Consider the following 17885-nt stretch of genomic DNA (forward strand, 5'->3'; position numbering starts at 1 on the left):
ATGTTGCTTAAAGATACATTCAGTTTGAGATGGTAATTACAGAGCTCTGCTCTCCAGTGTCAGGTTTTTACATTCATCTTCCCTTACAAAGGTGCAATCTGTTGTGAGGAACTAATGAATCAAACACTAGCAAGCACAAAAACTAAGTGAGAGGATGGAAATGTTACAGAAACAAAGCCAAGCCCTCACATATCTCTTTGTTACTGGATTTACTTACTGCATTTGCTGCTTGTTCCCCTTTGAATGGGAGGCAGCCACTCAGAAGAGCAGTGATGTGGGAGGCAGTGTTATAAAATGGGCAATATTTCTCATCATTTGTGTTTTATTTGTTTGGATCAAAGGAGAAAGATTTTTTTTTTTTTTAAGAAAACAGAACTTCAATTTCTAAAAGGAAAAAAAAAAAGCTTCCTTTAATGTTTTCAGTGATTTAACCACAAAAGTTTGTCTTGGTTCTTGAGCATAAATTAACTTATCTTTGATTTTCGGATTTTGTCTGTCTTTCTCTTCTCTACTCTTCTCTCCATGCCCCTTTATTCAGCTGGAAGAGTGAGGGAGAAAAAAGGGGCAAGCATCTTGGTAAATCAATGCATGGAGAAGTCAGAGAATTTCCAATTGTGTTGGGGAAAACTTTAAGTTTTTCTATCTGGAATTTTTCAAGGGAAATTCTTACCTTCTTCTCTTCCAGCACTGTATTGGAAGTGGGGTGATGGGGTAGTAGCTGCTTGAGAAACATGTTACTAGGAAGTGAAAACTGATGTTGACTTGAATTAGAGGCAGCATGAAAATGATGGCAAGATAGATGGCTTTGTGACAGCCTGATGCTTTTGTCTGGACAAGGTATGCAGCAGGGCCGGGATGCGGGTTTATGTTCGCTACATCAAAGCTACCAATGTTTTGTTGGGAATTGCAGTGTGCTGGGTACTCAGCATCACTTTGAGTTTTCCACATTCGAGGTGAGGCTGTGCACCTCCTGGAGCTCATCAGCATATCCAGGGCAATTTTTAAAAGACATTATTTTTTAACATCTTTTAACTTGGCACACGGTGGCGGTGTCTTGCTGCTTGCTTGCTTCTTCTGTTGGTTGCACTGTTTTCTTACTGTCTTGGTAGTGGTGGCTGGTCTGTTCTCTACTTGTTTTCTCTCTCTCTCTCTCTCTCCCCTTTCCTTTAGATTCATGAGCTCAACAAACGCATGTCTGCAATTGAACGCATGCTGAACCGTTTGGAGGAAAAAATCCTGGTGCGCTCTGACGAGGTAACCGGGCAAAGCCGGGGCACTCTGCAGGGATGGAGCGTGGGCTGTGCTGGTCCCTTCCCTTGCTCTTTGGAGGGGCTACTCTGAAACAGCCAGCACTGCAGGGAGAAAGCCAGGCAGACAAAAAGACTCAGGTTGGTTGAGTTTAATCCCCTGCTTTCGCCTTGGAAACTCTTCCAGGTGGTGGAATGCCTTAGAAAACACTGCATGGCAGAACAGAAACAGAAGCGAATTAAACTCGTGGCTTTTAGGCCCCCATGCAAGCCAGTGCCTTCCTTGGCCCTTCTGCACAAGGAAAATTTGGTTTCAGGTTGATACTCTATGAAATGCTAATTTCAGGAGTAGGGTTAAGTGGATGTCACTACATCCGCAGAGCTGTGACAGCTCATTTGAAATCATGGGAAACTCAATTAGTACATATGAGGAAGTCACCTGGTTATTGTGAATATGAGATCTGAGTCAAGAAGGATTTCTGTCTCTCTTCTGAGCTGCCCTTGTCTTACCATGCCATCAAGCTTGGAACAAAACAGTTAAATTAAGTTAGAGCTGGGCAGGGATCTAGAATCTGTGAATACTTAGGTCGCTTAACATTGATTTTGGGTTTCTAATTTTAAACTATGTACTCTTCTTTTCCTTTGTGTGAACCCATCACCATGAGCTGCTCTGGTGGCTGATGGCTCAGTAGAATGGACAGTGATAATTATGGAGAAGTCCCCTAGGCATAAATGAAACAATGCAATGTCTTCTTTTTTCTAAAATCTGTAATGGGGATGGCCGTGTTTGTAATCATTCAGTGTTTCTGTCAAGGGAGTAGGAGATGGGCACATCTGCAGGTTCCTGTGCTTTAGTCCCGTGTCTAGGGCAGATCAGAGTAGAGGCAACGGGTTTAAACTGCTATGGGACAGGTTGAGGTCAACTTCTAAGCAAAGCTTTCTAGCAGAAAGGATAGCAGAGCCTGGGAACAGGCCACCTGGCAGAAAGATTGCCTGCTGCGGATGCCGCACCGCTGTTCAAGGTCATTAAGAACAGCTTAGACAAAACCCCACCAAGTATGACACAGATCATTGTCATCCCATCTTAACGCAAGGGACAATGAGTTCAGAAACTTCTGGAGATCCCTTCCAGTGCCTGGGAGCTTAATAGCATTATTGTCCAGGTACCATGAATTGTACATAAGAACAGGGCGAGGTGGAAATATGCCATCTATCCTACAGGAAAACTTGCTATGTGTTTTCTCATTGCAAAGATTAGCTAGAGGCTCTGAAAGCTACCTCGAGGAGTGGTATTTCATGTGGCTGCTTCCTTTACCCTCGTGGACCATGTCTTTGTGTCGTTGTGATCTCTGTGCTCGGAGCCACCAGCCAGGCTGTGGTTCCTAATGAAAACGCAGTATTTTTTGGCCCCCAATCCCCCGTGCACATCTTTTTAAGAGGGGGGAAAGGCAATTTTCCAAAGGAAAATCAAGCATGTTCTTGGGGAAGCAGAAAATGGGAATGGAGGTTCATTAGATGAAGGGTTTGCACTCCTCAGCATGGAGTTAGAGTGTAGCTCGCTGGGTTCTGCTGCACCCCTGGGCAGTCTGACCACCCCTCGGAAAAATGGGTGCAGCGAGGGGGGCTTGAAGTCCCCTTTGCAAAGTCCATCTGTGGTCACACTCATCGAGCTCCTCTGCTGGCCAGTCTTGGTGAGTGTGTCTGGACCTGGGCATGCCCTGTTGTCCGTCACAGGAGACACTTACACAGCTCCCTTCTGCTCCTTCAGTCTCCAGCTGCAGACTCCCAACTTGATCCTGATGCCGAGGAGGAGGAGCTGAAGAGGAAGCTGGAGGAGTTAGCGAGGAACATCAGTGACAAAGAAGTCTCTTCTGAAGAAGAAGAGCGTGAAGAAAAGAAGAGAGCAAAGAAACCAGAGATTAGTTCCTCCAGTGATGACGTGGCCAGAGATGCTCAAAAGGTAATCTGTGTCCCCCCACCCATACCATGCTAGGCTCCATCTGTGGTTCCTTCTGCTCTCAGTGGTTTATGGCTTACACCATAGTGCAACTCTTCTTCTGTCCCACACCTCCCCCTTGATGCCTTCCAGGGCTGTGGTGTGTCTGACTTAGCTGCCTGCTTTAACACAGTGTCAAAGGATAGGGAAGTCCCGGAGTGTTGGATCTGGACTTTTTTCCTTGTAGGCTCTCCCAGTCTCATCCAAGAGTCAAAAGTAAAGTCTCTTATCTTAAAGGTCTTTTCCAACCTAAATGATCCTATGAGTGGAGGTCTTGCAGGCTACTGCCTGTTATGGAGAGGCACACAACCTCCACATCTATTTAGAAGACTTGTCTCAGGATCTGAATGTCACTGTGGAGAAGAGAGTACTGGGGTTAGAGAACGGTTCGGTGATGACTGAATACTGGCAGCCTTTGTCAGGCACCTGCCTGAAAATGTGTCTTCCAGACCTGTCAGTGCTCCAAAATCCCTGGTCCTGCTTCCACTCTGCTAGGTCAGCATCTCCTGTACTTACAGCACTGTGTTGGCTCCTGTCCCCTACCCAGGTGTGGCTGATCTGTGGGGACATGGGTCAGGGAGAGGAGGAGGGATCACAGCATCTATACAGCCCTCTTCCCAATCACCCCAGAGAGTCCCTCACCCCCATGGCCCAGTGCAGCTCTGATTTATCCCCCTGCCTGCTGGGTGCATTTCAAAGATGTCCTCTCTCCCACTGTATCCCTCCAGCAGGGCTGGAGAGGCGTTCGTTGGGGTGCAGCCTTGCAGGGGAGAACTGCTTCCCTGGCAGGAGAGCAAGGGCAGAGGTAGGCACCGGACCCCTTCCCCCTCACCTCACCCGGCAGGCACTAGGGCTGGGTGACAGCGCTGGGGACGAGCAGCCGATGACAGCCCAAGTGACTCAGAAAGAAAAGGAGATCTTGTGTGTCTCCAGTTGCACAGAGCCTCCTGAGATGGTCCGTTAGCGCGAAATGGAGAGGTCAACATTCCTTGTTGGGTGTCGAATGGCTTGTTCATCCCTTCCCTTCTGCCATGGCCATGGATGGGGTACGTGTGTGTTTTGCTCAGACTCATCCACCACTGGTGAGCACGAGGAAGCGAGCAGGGCCCAAGCTGTACCCCTCCTTTCCTGCAAAGCTCCTTTCATCCGAGGTTGCAGAGTGTCTCATGGTGCCACGAGGCCTCTCCTTAATGTGGTTTCGTTTCTCAGCCTCGCAAGGCAAAGCCCGGCTGCTGCTGGGCTTGGACAGTGCAGCTGCGCGTGCACATGGTGCTTTTAGCAAGTCTGTGTCAGGTATCAGTCTCTGCATGGTTCTATGTAAAATCTCAGGATGAGAGCAAGCAACTATTCCTAGGACAGCTTCCCTCATGGTTTTTGGAACCATTTGCTGCCCTCTTACTGCCACTGGATCAGCAGTACACTGCATCCTTACTAAAAGCCTCCTTTTCTGCCTCCTTTTTCCTGAAAGCTGCTTTTAGATCATCGCTGCAGCCAGACTTTACTACTACTCATGGGTTGAACAATGTGCGTCTTCTGAGTAACCATTTCCAGTTAGTTGCCACACAGAGGTGGTAACTCACCAAGCCAAGGGGGGTTAATTCCTGTGTGAGCTGCTGATCTGTGGCAGACAGAGGATCAAACCCTGACCTATGCTGAGGAATAAGGAGACGTCAGTAGGATATCAGTGTAAGCTTCTTGATTCTCATAAAATGAAGCCTGGATTCACCAGATATGCTACTTTCTTTGACCAAAACCCAGCTATGAAGCAGGGAGGACACAGGCACAGTTGTCTCTCAGTGGGGTCCTGCAGGCAGGTGACACTCTTAGCAAAGAGAGACCCAGCTGGGTTGCAACAGCACAAGCGGAACCAAATGTGAGAAGTGAAACCAAATTCATCTTTTTGCTTTACGGTAACACTCAAATTAATTTGGGCAGTATTGAGTTAGAAATGCCCTTATATACCAGATCCAGGCTTGGGTTTTGCATGATTCTGAGTTCAGTTTTATGTGAGTCCCCTCTCCAGTCAGGAGGAAGTCTTCTAACTGGGGAACACTGCGATGAAAGCACATAGTCCTAATGGAAAGTGTGGAAAAAATCTGCTGTACCATGAAGGTACCATAAAATGATTAAAATGTCAGCTGGACTGAGTTAGCTGGTTCTCTGCAGGACGGCTTGCCTGGAAATACGTGCAGTCGTAAACACGACTGTTTGTTGCCAGTGCATATATCACCCCCCATCTCCTTGGTTTCTAGGGAATTATCAGTTGAGAGAGAGATGATGATTTCTTCAGTCTATTTTTACATGTGGTTAGTGCCTTATCAAGCGAAAGGCAGCAATTAGGAGTATTATTGCCATCAGTGCTCCTTGGCATGGGAAGAGAGGACTTTAGTCCCAAGTTCTGGCAGTGTGGCAATACAATAGTTTTATGGGTTTGTTTTGTGGTTGGTTTTTTTTTTTTTTTTCTTTTGCCACAAACTTAAGGAGTTATTTGCATCTGTGCTGGGGCCTGCTGAAGTGTAAAGCAATATGCTGCAATTAGATCTTAACTGCAATTAGATCTTAACTGCTGAGTAACTGGGTGGCCTTCAGGTGGCCAGGTGCTGCTGCTGTCAGACAGCTCCTGTTGGCACCACTTCCAGCGAGTGACACATCCCTGGATAACCTCCTTTACAAGCCTTTTGAGATGACTTCTTTTGTCACAGCCATCCTCCAGAAAGCACGGGCTGAGATCAAAGCTCTGCTTTAGCCACGCATCCGTCTCTGGTGGAGAGCCCTTCAGGAACAGCGTAAGCCCTTTAATTATCGCTGCTTCATCTTTCTACAGCTCCTGAAGGTCCAATGCCCGTCTCACCCCCGACTTGCGCTGTTTTGTACACCACGTTAAAATAACGTCCTTTTTTTTTTCCCCCTCCCACCCTCCACTTTGGCTGTGACGGGCGTTTGCAGAGGTCATCGGCTCAGGCTTTGAGCGAAATCACGGCCAAAGTGCTGAGAGCCATAAATGCCACGGAGAAAGCGGTATGTGAGTCGTTGCACGGAGAAACCCAGTGCAATGATAGCTGTGCCCTCCTCGCGGGGCAGCTTCCCAGCCTGGGAGACGGCAGAGAGGTGGCCGAAGTGTACCGTGAGCTTGAAGAAAACGTAAGGTTCATGAAAGCTTTCATCAAGCAGGGAGGGCACCGGGGCGGGGTGGGAATACGGAAGAAACTGCCCCAAAATTCTTGTTAGTGGGTAGGTCAGCATTACAAGGATGGGCACCACAGAGGGATTAGAGTCCAGTCTTGTCCGATGGTGGCCAGGGCTGTCTTACAAGGGAGGTGGCACAACAGCAGGTGGCAATGCCCTGCCTTGTGTTTTTCCTTGCCTCGGTTCCTGGTTCCCCCAGGTGAGGGCCAGGGAGAGAGGACAAGTGCAGTCCCCAGCTTGCTGTAGCATTGTCTTGCTGGACTTCAGCAGTCCTGTGCTTCAGCTGCAGCAAAAGCTTTTGTCCCGCTTCTCTTTGGTTCCTGCCCAGCACTGCGTTTCATCAAGGCTTTCACGACTGAGGATAGCATGACCTATCTGTTCACTAAGGCTGACTTCTGCCTGGGGCTGATGGGCTCATGCAGGTGATAAGTTTACACCTAGACCATAATCCCCTGCTAGGTTTGCATGACACTGTAAAGCACAATAAACAATTTTTTTAGCTACTGCAAACCCGAATGAATCGATTGATTCCCCATGGGAAATGAATTGCATCCACAGTGTCATTTACCAAGCACCAAAGAAACAGTTCAAAGATGGGGCGAACAGTCGCATCTCCATCTGTATGGTCAGGTTTCACTGTCACAAACACACTGCAATGGGGAGCAGGGTTTTATAATGCACTCTGTGCCTCGTCTCTCGTTGGAGAAAGCTTATACATAAAAGCAGGGAGCTGCTGGGAGAATGTGCTCAGAAACTGCACCACCCAGTTGGTTGCTGGCCAAATGCAGTGTCCTAGGGGACAAGGGGTGCCTGCGTGAAGGTTTTGATGTTCCCCCTGTCTCAGGAGAGGGGATAGGGCTGGGAAGGATGTGAACTTTGGGTTTAGTGCTGCCGCGGTCAGCAGCAGGGCAGGGGCAAGGTGATGGTAGGCGATGGGGTGCGTGCTCATCCTGCGGTTCCCTCGGGGGCCCGGCTGAGTCACGGCTGGCTCCCCGCTCTGCTCTCCCAGGCATTCCACCCGCCTCCGAGGGTGCCAGGAGACTGATGGCCCAACACAAATTGTGTCCCTGTGACTCATAGTTTGAGCAGCTTCAGGGATAGCACCCGCAAACAATTGCAATTTGTTATGTCTTCAGGGTTTGCGCTGGGGTGAGTGGGACCTGTGGGATGTGGGGCATGTTGCTGTGATTTGGGTGGACGCTCTGTACTTTGGTGCGTGCAGGGGCTCATGCCAGGCAGTTTTGCACAATACCCAGCCAGGAAAAGCAGAGAGGTTTAGAGGAGCAGGAACTGTATTAGCAGTGCCAAGATTTTGGGACCAGTCAGCAAAACAGTGGCCACAACCCTTCTGATCATCTTGTGTGATTGTACACCAACATATCAGTGTTTCCTAAATTGCCTTGCTTGGACTTGCATCCTTGTAGTAGCCCAGGAGAAGGCAAGTGATGGTAAAACCAGTGGGTTTATTGGGATAGGTCCCTCTACCCTTCTTACCTAGACAGCAAAGGCAGCATGCTGCTTCCAGTAGCCACTGTGCACCCCAGGCTTCCTATAGCCGCTGTGCACCCCCAGTCAGCACCCCCATGTTCACTCCACTGCTGCACTGGGCTCCATTTGCACGCATGTTTGTTGGGGCTCTTTGCCAGGACTGTTCCTGGGCATTCAGAGCAGTTCCTGGGCAAAGCTGCCTTCTGCACGGGTTAGGTTGTTTAACTGCCCAGAGCCAAACTCCCAAATTCTGACCCTACTCCCAGGAAACCCAGCAGCACAGACACCCTTAAAACAGACTGAGTGGATCTGAAAAGTCAGTCTGTCTCCTTCCCAGCTCACTGCCACCGCAGGACGTGGCAGCCTGCACTTATTTGCCGGTACCTGCTTCTCCTCTGAGCAGACAGTGTAATGATGCTGATGCTTCTTGAGCAGATGACTGACTTTTGGTCCTTCCTGTGTTCTCACTGAGCTTTTTACCACTTCAGCTGGTTGGTAATTGCTCTCAAAAAGCCTGGGGAAGGGAGGAAATGAGATGAAAAGCCCTGCCAGAGCTGACTGGTACTGTCTGTGCTGCAAGGCAAGAAGGTAGTCGTAAAATAGGGGCAGGAGCTGTCACGTCTGGGGCTGCAGCCACATCAGGAGAGGAGGACTCCAGGGAGGTTAATTCTGCAGTGTGGGTTTTTTCCTTGTATTTCAGGTGTACCTGACTGCTGGGAAGACCTACCGGCTTGAGAAGACCCTGAAGGAACTTGAGGAAGGGGCTCAGCACAGCGGCACTACCGACTCAGAGCTGTCGGAGCTGGAGGACAAAGTGGCTTCAGCAGCCGTGCAGGTGCAGCAGGCAGAGAGCGAGGTGAGGGCTCGGTTCTGAGAGCTGCTTTGCCCAGCCAGTGACGACAAACAAAGCCAGTGATGGACCCTCTGGCCACCATCTGTATGGTTTTTCTTTTCCTTCTCTAAAGATATCGGATATCGAATCTCGAATTGCTGCTCTGTCCGCTGCAGGGCTGACAGTGAAGTCAATGGAAAAGGCGAAGAAGAAGTCCATCGGTCAGGTGAGAATGGAGGACGGTGGGTATGAGAGGTGCCAGCCCCGAGATGTGTGTGCTCCCCTGGGTTGTTGCTGCTGCCCCTGGGTGCTGTGACGGGCTGCCTGGCTTGCTGAGCTGTGCCCAGCTCCCTCCCTGCTGCCTGGTACTCTGCCCCAAGGCTCTGAGAGTGGATGTCTCACTGAGGACGGGGGACAATGCTGATCCCTTACAGGATTTTGTATCTGGGGACCAGTGCTCTTCCCAGGGCTGCAGGTAGGGCGTGCAGGGCTGCTGCGTCCTCCACAGCCTGGACTCAGCTCTTGTATTTCCATCCTGATTTTTATAATCACAATTCCTCAGGCAGAGTTACTGCCGTGGCAGTGCGCTGCCTCTTTTGCTCACCTTAGGATCAGTCCAGGCTAAACAAGAGCTGAAAAGGCAAAGAAAGGCAGACCGGGTTGTCTGCCTCTTCTGCACCCCCAAGAGAAACCTCTGTCCTTCCTCTGCCTACAGGCTGCCTGCCTCCACTCTCCCGACCCCACCAGCAGCAGTCCTGGGGAGTCTTCGGATGACATTAAAGTGAGTATGTGTTTAATCTGTGCCAGCTAGTGCATATGGTATGGCACTAAGCCTGGAGACAATCAAAGTCTCCAGGCATCTGCTTTCAAAGAGGTGGCCTTGTAGGGGACCTCTGTCCTCCAATCCCCTTCCCCACAGCAGGCTGCTCCTCTTCTCTTGCAGGGGATGCCCGGACTGCAGGGGTTCAGGAGGAAGTTCAACAGTCCCCTCGAAATCACCAGTAAGGACCGCAGCTCTGCCCGTGGGAGGTGGGGACGTGTGGGTGGATGGGCTCGCTTTGAGGATGCTTGGTCCTCTCTCTCTGCATCCAGCTGTTTATCTGCACTGGGGGTTCCCTCGCCCGTGCTCGTGGCCTCCTGTTAGAACAGCCACAGGGGAAACCTGTGGTGGCTAACTTAGAAAGGAGGAGACAACTGGCAGGATCAGGGACAGTGACAGGTCAGGCTGAGCTGGCTCACTCCTCCAAGAACCAGGACTTTCTCTTTAGCCTGGACTCCTGCCGCCTCCGAGTCCAGGGAGACACCTGCCTTACTGCATTTGTGGCATCCCGTTGGTTGTTAGACCCCAAAGCCTCGTCCAAACCCATCATCTCTTCTGACAGCAATTTCTTCCTTGCTTGGCCACCTTGGGAAGGTATCCTCCACCCTGTTGCCCACCTGCCTCAGTCACTGATCTCTGGTGGGGGGCAAGAGGCCCTCCACCGCCCAGCTATGCAGCTATGACAAACAGCAACTTGGGAGTGCTTTAAAGTAGATGATGACCTGAAACTTGGCACAGCACCTTGTGTGGTAGGGGGGCAAACGCTGGAAATATTTCACCCTGACCGATATAAGCAAGCCATTAGGAAATGACTTTTCTATTTCTCTCTTATCTCACCTCTTAAGCTTACAGGCAGAAAGAATGGCTCTCCTTCCAGATAATGGAAGATGAAGGGAGGGAACAGGAGAGAGATCATTTAATGCAGAGAAGGAATTGCATTTCCCCCACGCCTGCAGATAATTAACAGTGCCGTTTCCCAAGCTGAGGCTGCTAGGTAGAAAGGTCTCTTCTCCTCATGCTGAGGAGGAGTCATCTGCTCTCCTTCCTGCAAAGGGCAGCCAGATAAAGGCAGCCTGGGGAACATGTCAGCCCCACGAGCAGATAGAGGGATGTGCAGTCAGCACAGATGTCACCAGGCAAGCCTAATCCGCTATGCCTGGCCTGGGCGATGGGGCGACTCAGTCTCCTGACCACCCTCCCTGCAGGGTAGACTTACAAAGTTGGGCCTGCAAAGGTGCAGCTGGCAGAAGCTGGTGGCAGAGGAGAGGAGATGACTTAGTAGGTCAAGACAGTGTTGTAGGCTTGGGTGGTGAGAGCTCCTCGGCTTTTGCTGTACCGTGGAAGTTTCTAGAGCAGAGATCTCGACTGTTGACCGCTGGCAGGCTGACACAACTCTCACAGCACTCTGGAAACCCGAGTAGCAACAGCTTTTTCCTCCCTGTTGTCAAAGGGTTTCCCACCACCCTCCTGGAGAGGGAAGTGCAGGGATGCGTCCAAAACCCATAGCCGGCAGGGGATAGTAAAACCCAAGTGACTTGGTGGGTAACTGAAACCTCCAGTGTGGTGGGTGAGGGATGAGGCTCACCTCCCTTCTTTCACTACAGGTCTCGATGATTCCTTTGACCGCAACTCTGTTTACCGTGGCTCCCTGACACAGAGAAACCCCAACGGGAAAAACAGGAGAGTGGAGAGGCTTTTTGCGGTATGAACACAGCCACTCAGGAGGGTTGCTGGCCTGGGCTCCCCACGGGACCTGCCTCCCTGGGCTTGCACAGAGGAACCTGTCCCTGCCTGTGCTCTCCTCGAGTCAGTGGAGCCCTCAGCTCTAGGCATTGGTCTCTCCATGCTGGCCATTGAGGGCAGGCATGCCTGGGCATCACCCACTGAGGCCTGGGATGTCATAAGTGCCAGGGTGGGGGGACCAAACAAGATGTACATCTTTGAATTCCTGCTGCCTGCATGGTCCATGGGATGGGGCAAGTCCTCCTGCCATGCAATGGCAGCTGGAGGGGACAAGGAGCGCACTGGCCTCCTCACCTGGGGTGATGCGGGCCCAGCGGTGACCTGAGGTTTCTCCTTCTGGTGCCTTACAGAAGCCTGTGATGACCCACCTGTCCTGAGGAGAGGGGGGACTCTCCTGCCACTGCATTTCACTGACCAAGACAAGACCTCAGCACAAAGCTTCACCGCCTTCCCCCCAACACTTGCTCTTCCTTCTCCCATGCCGCCTCTCCCTGAAACGCCGGACAGGAGGGAAGCCGGAGGCCATGGGCAGAAGGTCTTGCCAAGAGCTGCCAAGGAGAAGAGTGAGGCACTGGCATGCCAACAGCTGGCCAGGGGCTCTCATGGGAGAATGCAGGCATGAGACCTTGGCCTTGGGCAGCTCTTTGGTACCAGATCAGCTAAGGGGACCAGAGAGGTGCAGAGCAGGAGTGACCTCCTCAGAGGGACCTAGATGTCAGCATGACTTCTCAGTATGGGGACTGGGGGTGGTGACATGGTCATCACTTGGTAAAAGCTGTCAATGCCTGTCCCTGCTTTCTCCCAAGCTGGTGCTGAGCAGGGATAGGAGCTGACAGTGGGTGAAGGATGCCCTTAGGGTACCCCAGGTAGAGCAGGAACCCGGGCATCCCAGGCTGGGAATCACATCCCAGTGCTGGTCCAACTCCCTGCGATGTCCCTTGGAGCATCACCTCCCTTCCCTGAGCAGCAAAGCAGGGTGAAAGCAGTGCCAGCTCACTCCCAGCAAGCACTTGGCCAACAGATCTCTGCACAAAGTCATGCTAACACCTGCTGAGGCTTCTTGCCACCATGCATGAAGCAGCTGTGACCATCTGAGGACGTGAGTGAGGCAAGGCTTGCAGGAAGCAGTGGTAAGAAAGGTGGAAGAAAGGCTGGAGGCTTGCTGGGGATTGGTTGTTCCCAGCTCTCAAAGATATCCTCTCTCCATGTCAGGCTATACCAGCAAGTTTAGAAGGACTCCAGCAAGCAGAACATAGGTGCTTCTCTGGAGGCTTTCCCTGACTCTACAGAGGGGTCAGCCTGTGCCAAGAGGTGCTTTGTGGACAAGCATGTCCCCTGTCCCTGATGATGGGATTGTAGAACCCCTCTGGTCCTTGGAGAGGGGCTGTGATGGCCTTTGGGGGCTGCGGTGGCCCTGGGCTCCTGCCAGGTGACAGGAGCATTGGTAACACCCTCCCCCAGACACCCCAAATGTTTTCCCTCCAAAATTTATTTCTTCACATCCACTAACCCTGGTGGATCAGTTCCCAGGACATCAGGATAGGGAGAGGATTGCTTTCTCTTACAGGTCACCCTGGAGGAGATTCATGTTAAAAAATTTTGCTCAGTACCTGCTTGTCCCTGTCCTTTATAGCCCCCACCTTCCTCCTTCCGCAGTGGGTGACATGGGGAGGATCGCTTGCAGCCGGAGCAGGGATGTCAGGCTGATACTGGCAGTTTCCCATCAATGACCACTTAGGCTGGACCATTCCTGTGCATCTGAACTAAAACCACTTTAATTATGAGCGATAGTATGCATTCTCATGCAAGTAACACGTATGTTTAGCTTTGGTAGTAGTAGAGACTGCTAACTGCCTAGAAATTGGTCCTGCCGTCATCTCACAGCAGTCTTGTAAGTCCTAAGTCTGGGCTTCCCAGCTGGAAAAAAAACCAAAACACTTTCTTCTTTTAAAATGAAATCCTTCTGGCCTGAAGTTCAAAAGGGTAAGTGCAAACCACTGGTGGTGTAGAAACTCGCCCAGACACCACGGCATTGCTGGGTGCATCTCTTGCCACTCAGCTGGCCTCAAGGCTAGGATGGCAGCTCCTTGGCTGGCAGAAAGGAGCTCCACCAGGATCTGGGCAATGCTATGGGTTTGCACCCACCCCTCTGGTACAAGGCTTCAGCCTTCACCCCAACCACATCTCTTGCGGTATCTGGTTTCAGCCATAACTCAAGTCCTTCCTCGCAACCGCTCAGATGCTTGATTCTGCAAGGGAGTCCTTGCAGCGAGCCTCAGCAGTACAAACTAAGGCATCGTCCCAGCTGTAGTCAGCCACATTGTTATTTGCTGGTTTCCTACCCCATCTGCCTGTGTAGAGATTATATATATGTACACTAAATCATGCAATAAAGCCAATTTTAAGTCCAGATCCTAGAACCCGTTTTGCAGTGTCTGTTCTTCCAGCTCACTCGAGCAAAGGCTCCTTTCTCTTCCCATCCTCTCCTTTAACCAGCTGGTGCACCCCTTACTTTAAAAGTAGGCAGGCAAAAGTAGACAGGAGCTGGATCAGTGGCGTCGAAGCAGAGCAGGGGGAGGTGGTGATGAACAGGACCGCAATATGACTTGCCAGATGCTGGTCACAGAGCCGGAGGTGTGATGAGCGCTGGTCAGTGGTACCCAGTGGGGAGGCCAGGTGGGCAAAGGGGATGCACGGTGTGGGAGTAAGTAGGGGATGATCCTGAAATGCACTGCTCTGACTTGCATGGAACACAAGCCCAAAACATCAAGGGGTTGCTTTAAATCTGCATTAAATAATAGCAACAACCCTGGGGTGGAGAAAGCTCTGCTGAGCTCACGGTCCAGCTTTCCTTGGCTAATGTGGGGGTTTTTTCTCCTCTCTTCACCCCTTTCCCTGCCTTTGATGCCCCTCTGCAGCAGCCACCCTGGGTCCCACCCTGGGTCCCACCCCACTTCCTTGACTGTCCCTCAACACACTGTGCTCAGGCATCAGAGCTGACCATGGCATGAGATGGAGATTTGTCCCAGGGCAATGCCAGACCCCTGCCCACACCCCACCAGTGCTGCTGTCTTTGCCATCCTGCCAACAGAGATGTCCCTGTTTCAGGGTGTCTCAAGTCCCAGTCTCTCCAGTTTAGCCTGGGGGTGCACCTGTGCTTGCATACCTACTGGCCCTGAGCTGGCTCCTCCAGCATCACATCCAGCAGGACAAACATCATCAGGAATCTTTCCCTGGGTGCGGTTTAACCCATTTAAAACGGGAGATATGAAGCCCTCCTGCAGTGGGGACAAGCCCATTCCTACCAGCCCACATGCCCCAGCAAGTTGCCTTCCCCTCTTCTCTGTATGGTTTCTTTAAAGCAGCAGGGGGGTTTTGGCAAGGGGGTGTTGAAGGAGAAAGGGTGGTGGCATCCAGCATAACTCTCGCGGTGGAGCAGGTTTGTGGCAGCAGGACCCCAGCATTTAGGGCAGCATCACCCACCAACCCCCCCAGTGGGCGGTGGGTGAGGAGCTCCCCACGGGCAGGGTGATGGAGCAGAAAATTCCCCCTTGTCTGAAATAACAGTGGGTCAAGGACAGGGACTAACATATTCCCAAGCTATCCGCCTCAGCTAGCGCAAAACGCTGGTCTCTTCTGAGTCACGAAAATCCCTGTGCTGATTTGATGAGAGGGGACAGCGGGGAGGGGAGATGCCCTGGCTTGGTCCCTGCTGGGGCTCGCCTCTGACATCAGCACGAAACTGGCCATAAAAACGGCACCCAGAGGGGACTCTGGCTCAGACGGTGGCCGCTTGGCTCAGCGGGACGGCAGCTGGGCACCTCGCCTCACCACGCCACGGTAAGTGCAACCCTGGCAGAGGGGAAATGCTGCTTTTCTCTCCCTCTCATGACGCTTTTGTTGCTGGATAATTTCCTGAGCGCTGCTTTGCCTCTGTGTCTGTGTCCTTGTGTCTGTCCAGCCGGCTGGGAGGTTTCCAAAAGGGGACTGTAAAAAGTCGGTGGCCGCAGTAAACCTGAGCTGTCAGAAGCCCAGTCCAGCTCCTGCCTGGCATGCTGCAAACTTCTCCTTTGCAAAAGTCCCTGGAAATAAAGCTGCTGCTGGGTCCCCACCGCATCTTGCTTAACCAGCTCTCCTGCTTCTCCCCCTTGCCCTGCTCCCTCATTGCATGTGGCTGCAGAAATCAAGCCCATTGCTCAGCCCACCCTGCAATGTCCCGCTCATTGCCTCGGTGCCCTAAAGCATGTTACAGGGTGCTGCCGGGTTATCATTATCAGCAGCTGGGTCCAGGGGTGGGTGCCAGGGCTGCAGAGGTGGCCACAGTCCATCCATCACCCAGCATCTGGCAACAAAACCCATTTGTGCCGCTGCAGCCTTTGCTTGGTGCTGCCAGCCGTGCATTTTGGTGGTGGCCCCTCTCCCCATCTCCTGGACTGTGGGATCTCATGGGCACACTGGGGGTCCTAGAGAGAAAGAAGAACGCCAGGCCTGGCCTAAGGTGCTAGGCTAGGACAAACACCTGTTTTAATGAACATGAGGTTTGTACAACTCGTGTTTGCAGGGGATATTTACCCCAGAGGTGCCAGCCCCATCAAAACGCCCAGGTTTTGATCAAGCTGCCCCAAGCCTGGGGATGCTGTGACGGTGACAGTAACCCTGCGGCAGCAGTGATACAGTCACCCCGTCCCCTCCATTGCAGCCTTTCCCTCCCAATGGGGGACTCACCCTGCCAGAGTTTAAACCAAGCAGAGTGTCTCTGCAATAGCCAAACCTTTCTGCTCTCACAGCCACATTGGAGGCCACCGTTTTTGCGGCACCAGTGGGAAGCACCGGGAGGCTTTGGGATCAAGCCACGCAGCCAGAGAGTGCTGGGGATGAAGCTGGGGGCCGCCTGCCTCCTGTGCCTACTGCTCACCTGCCTGACCCTGCCTGTCACCCACGGCCGCATCCGCGAGCGCTCCATGGAGAACAGGAGTAAGGGACTCTTCCCACCACCCCCCTGCCTCCAGACCCCTCTGCATCCCCAGATTCAGCTGCACTAGTGGGGGGTGAGGGGAGCCACTATGCAGAAGCAAAGCTTGCTTTGAAACAGCCTTTGCAATAGCTTTTATCCCCCTCAAGCCCCTTTTCTGCTCCCTTGGGGTGTCCTCACCCCAGTCTATGGGTGCAATGCCCTGTTCCCCCCTCCATGTCCTCCCCCATCACCCCCTGATGGTTCCTCTGCTTTTGCCTTGCAGACCCAGACATTGACCCATCCTGGTACACAGGACGCGGGATCAGGCCAGTGGGGCGGTTTGGGCGGCGGCAAGCCCTGGGTGAGGGCACCCATCCTCGGGGGGCTGGCCGGCAGCAAGTCTGCGCCCCCCCCCAGCACCCCCTGGAGGAGCGGAGCCCCTGAGCTGAAGCCAACAATAAAAGCCCTTCTCCCTCTCATCCCTATGTTCCAGCCTCTCTGCTCTGAAACACAGCGGGGGGGTGGGGAGGGGTGCGTGTGCAGGTGGGCATGAGTTGGGGATGTGACCCCAAAAATTGCTGATGCTCACCGTGGCTTTGCAGTCTGCCCTGGCAGTGCATGCAGTGTGGCAGCACTTCCCTCTGCGCAACACAGTATGCTTATAAGCCCACAACCCAAAAAACACCCTAAAAATAAGCCCCAGAGGGTTCCCCTTCCCAGGTGCATCCCATGGGATCCCTGCATCATGCTGGCACCCATGAGTGCCCCCGACACCTTCATTTCAGCAGCGGCGGGCTCACAAAAAGCCAACCCATTTCCATGGCTTGGGTCAAAAATTTTCAGGGAGAATACACGGCCCTTTCCATGGCACTGCATGTCCCCAAATGTCCCCTCATAAGCTGTATTCCCAAGCCAGACCATTTTACTCCATCTCCAGTCTGAAGGCGAGAGGGGCCACAGAGAAGGGTGACCTTCAGCATCCCTGTCTGCAGCTCCTGGTGCAGCATTGAGGGGCTAGGACTATTTGGGGAGGGAAGGGTTAATCTTGGGAGGGAGGGGGCAGGTGAGGGGATAAGTGGCAATTAGCACCTAGCTGCCCTAAAGCAGGGGATTCAGGTAAGAGGAGGCAGCAAATCTGCCTTCTTGCTGAGATAGAGACCTGGTCCTGCTTCAGGGTGGCTCAGCCCTGGGGAAGTGTTGCAGGTCAGTGTCCCCAGCTGGTGTAGGGTGCTGGGTGGTCCTCAGCGGGGAGCTGACCTCGCAAAGCCTGACAAAGGGAACTGTAGTCCCGCTCTTCTCCATGGGGAGCATCTTCAAGGGTGTCTGCTGCCTTATGGCTGAGCTCAGCCTAGCCAGGCCTCGTCCCATGGGCTGGCATCACCATCAGGGCATGCTCCAAAAACTGAGTGGTTGCGTTGTGCTGCAGGCAGGGCATTTGCTTTGGCCCTGCTCTACCACCAGACAAGGCTCTTACATTAGTAATAAACTGGTGATTTCTCCAGAGTATGGGCTGTGATCCCTGTAACAGGTTGGGTGGGGGCTGGTGGGGTGAGGGGAGCCCCAGGTCTGGTCTCTGCCATCTCTAGGCTTCCTGTGGCCCCTTCCTGCCCTGCAGGCTA

General features: G+C 52.5%; 2 protein-coding genes across 5 annotated transcripts in view; both read left to right on the plus strand.

Annotated features, from left to right (window-relative positions):
• The window catches only part of MLPH (melanophilin), a 30458-nt gene extending 16726 nt beyond the window's left edge, over window positions 1–13732 (plus strand). Inside the window, exons 9-17 of one of the 4 annotated variants that reach the window (XM_080399851.1) lie at window positions 1171–1254; window positions 3016–3207; window positions 6190–6384; window positions 8618–8773; window positions 8883–8975; window positions 9465–9530; window positions 9693–9750; window positions 11174–11271; window positions 11663–13732. In XM_080399851.1, coding sequence (XP_080255977.1) covers window positions 1171–1254; window positions 3016–3207; window positions 6190–6384; window positions 8618–8773; window positions 8883–8975; window positions 9465–9530; window positions 9693–9750; window positions 11174–11271; window positions 11663–11689 — 969 coding nt within the window. In that variant the 3' untranslated portion in view covers window positions 11690–13732. The remainder of the gene's footprint in view (window positions 1–1170; window positions 1255–3015; window positions 3208–6189; window positions 6385–8617; window positions 8774–8882; window positions 8976–9464; window positions 9531–9692; window positions 9751–11173; window positions 11272–11662) is intronic. The other 3 variants (XM_080399853.1, XM_080399852.1, XM_080399854.1) reach the window with 3 other exon arrangements.
• Window positions 13733–13805: 73 nt separating this feature from the next.
• PRLH (prolactin releasing hormone) lies at window positions 13806–17819 on the plus strand. The gene is made up of 3 exons (XM_080399894.1): window positions 13806–15152; window positions 16100–16286; window positions 16550–17819. Exons 2-3 carry the CDS (start codon window positions 16187–16189, stop codon window positions 16708–16710), a joined length of 261 nt encoding a protein of 86 aa, XP_080256020.1. The 5' UTR covers window positions 13806–15152; window positions 16100–16186; the 3' UTR covers window positions 16711–17819.
• Window positions 17820–17885: the final 66 nt, after the last annotated feature.

This window comes from Falco punctatus, assembly GCF_963210335.1.
Source record: "Falco punctatus genome assembly, chromosome: 8".
Lineage (NCBI taxonomy): Eukaryota > Metazoa > Chordata > Aves > Falconiformes > Falconidae > Falco > Falco punctatus.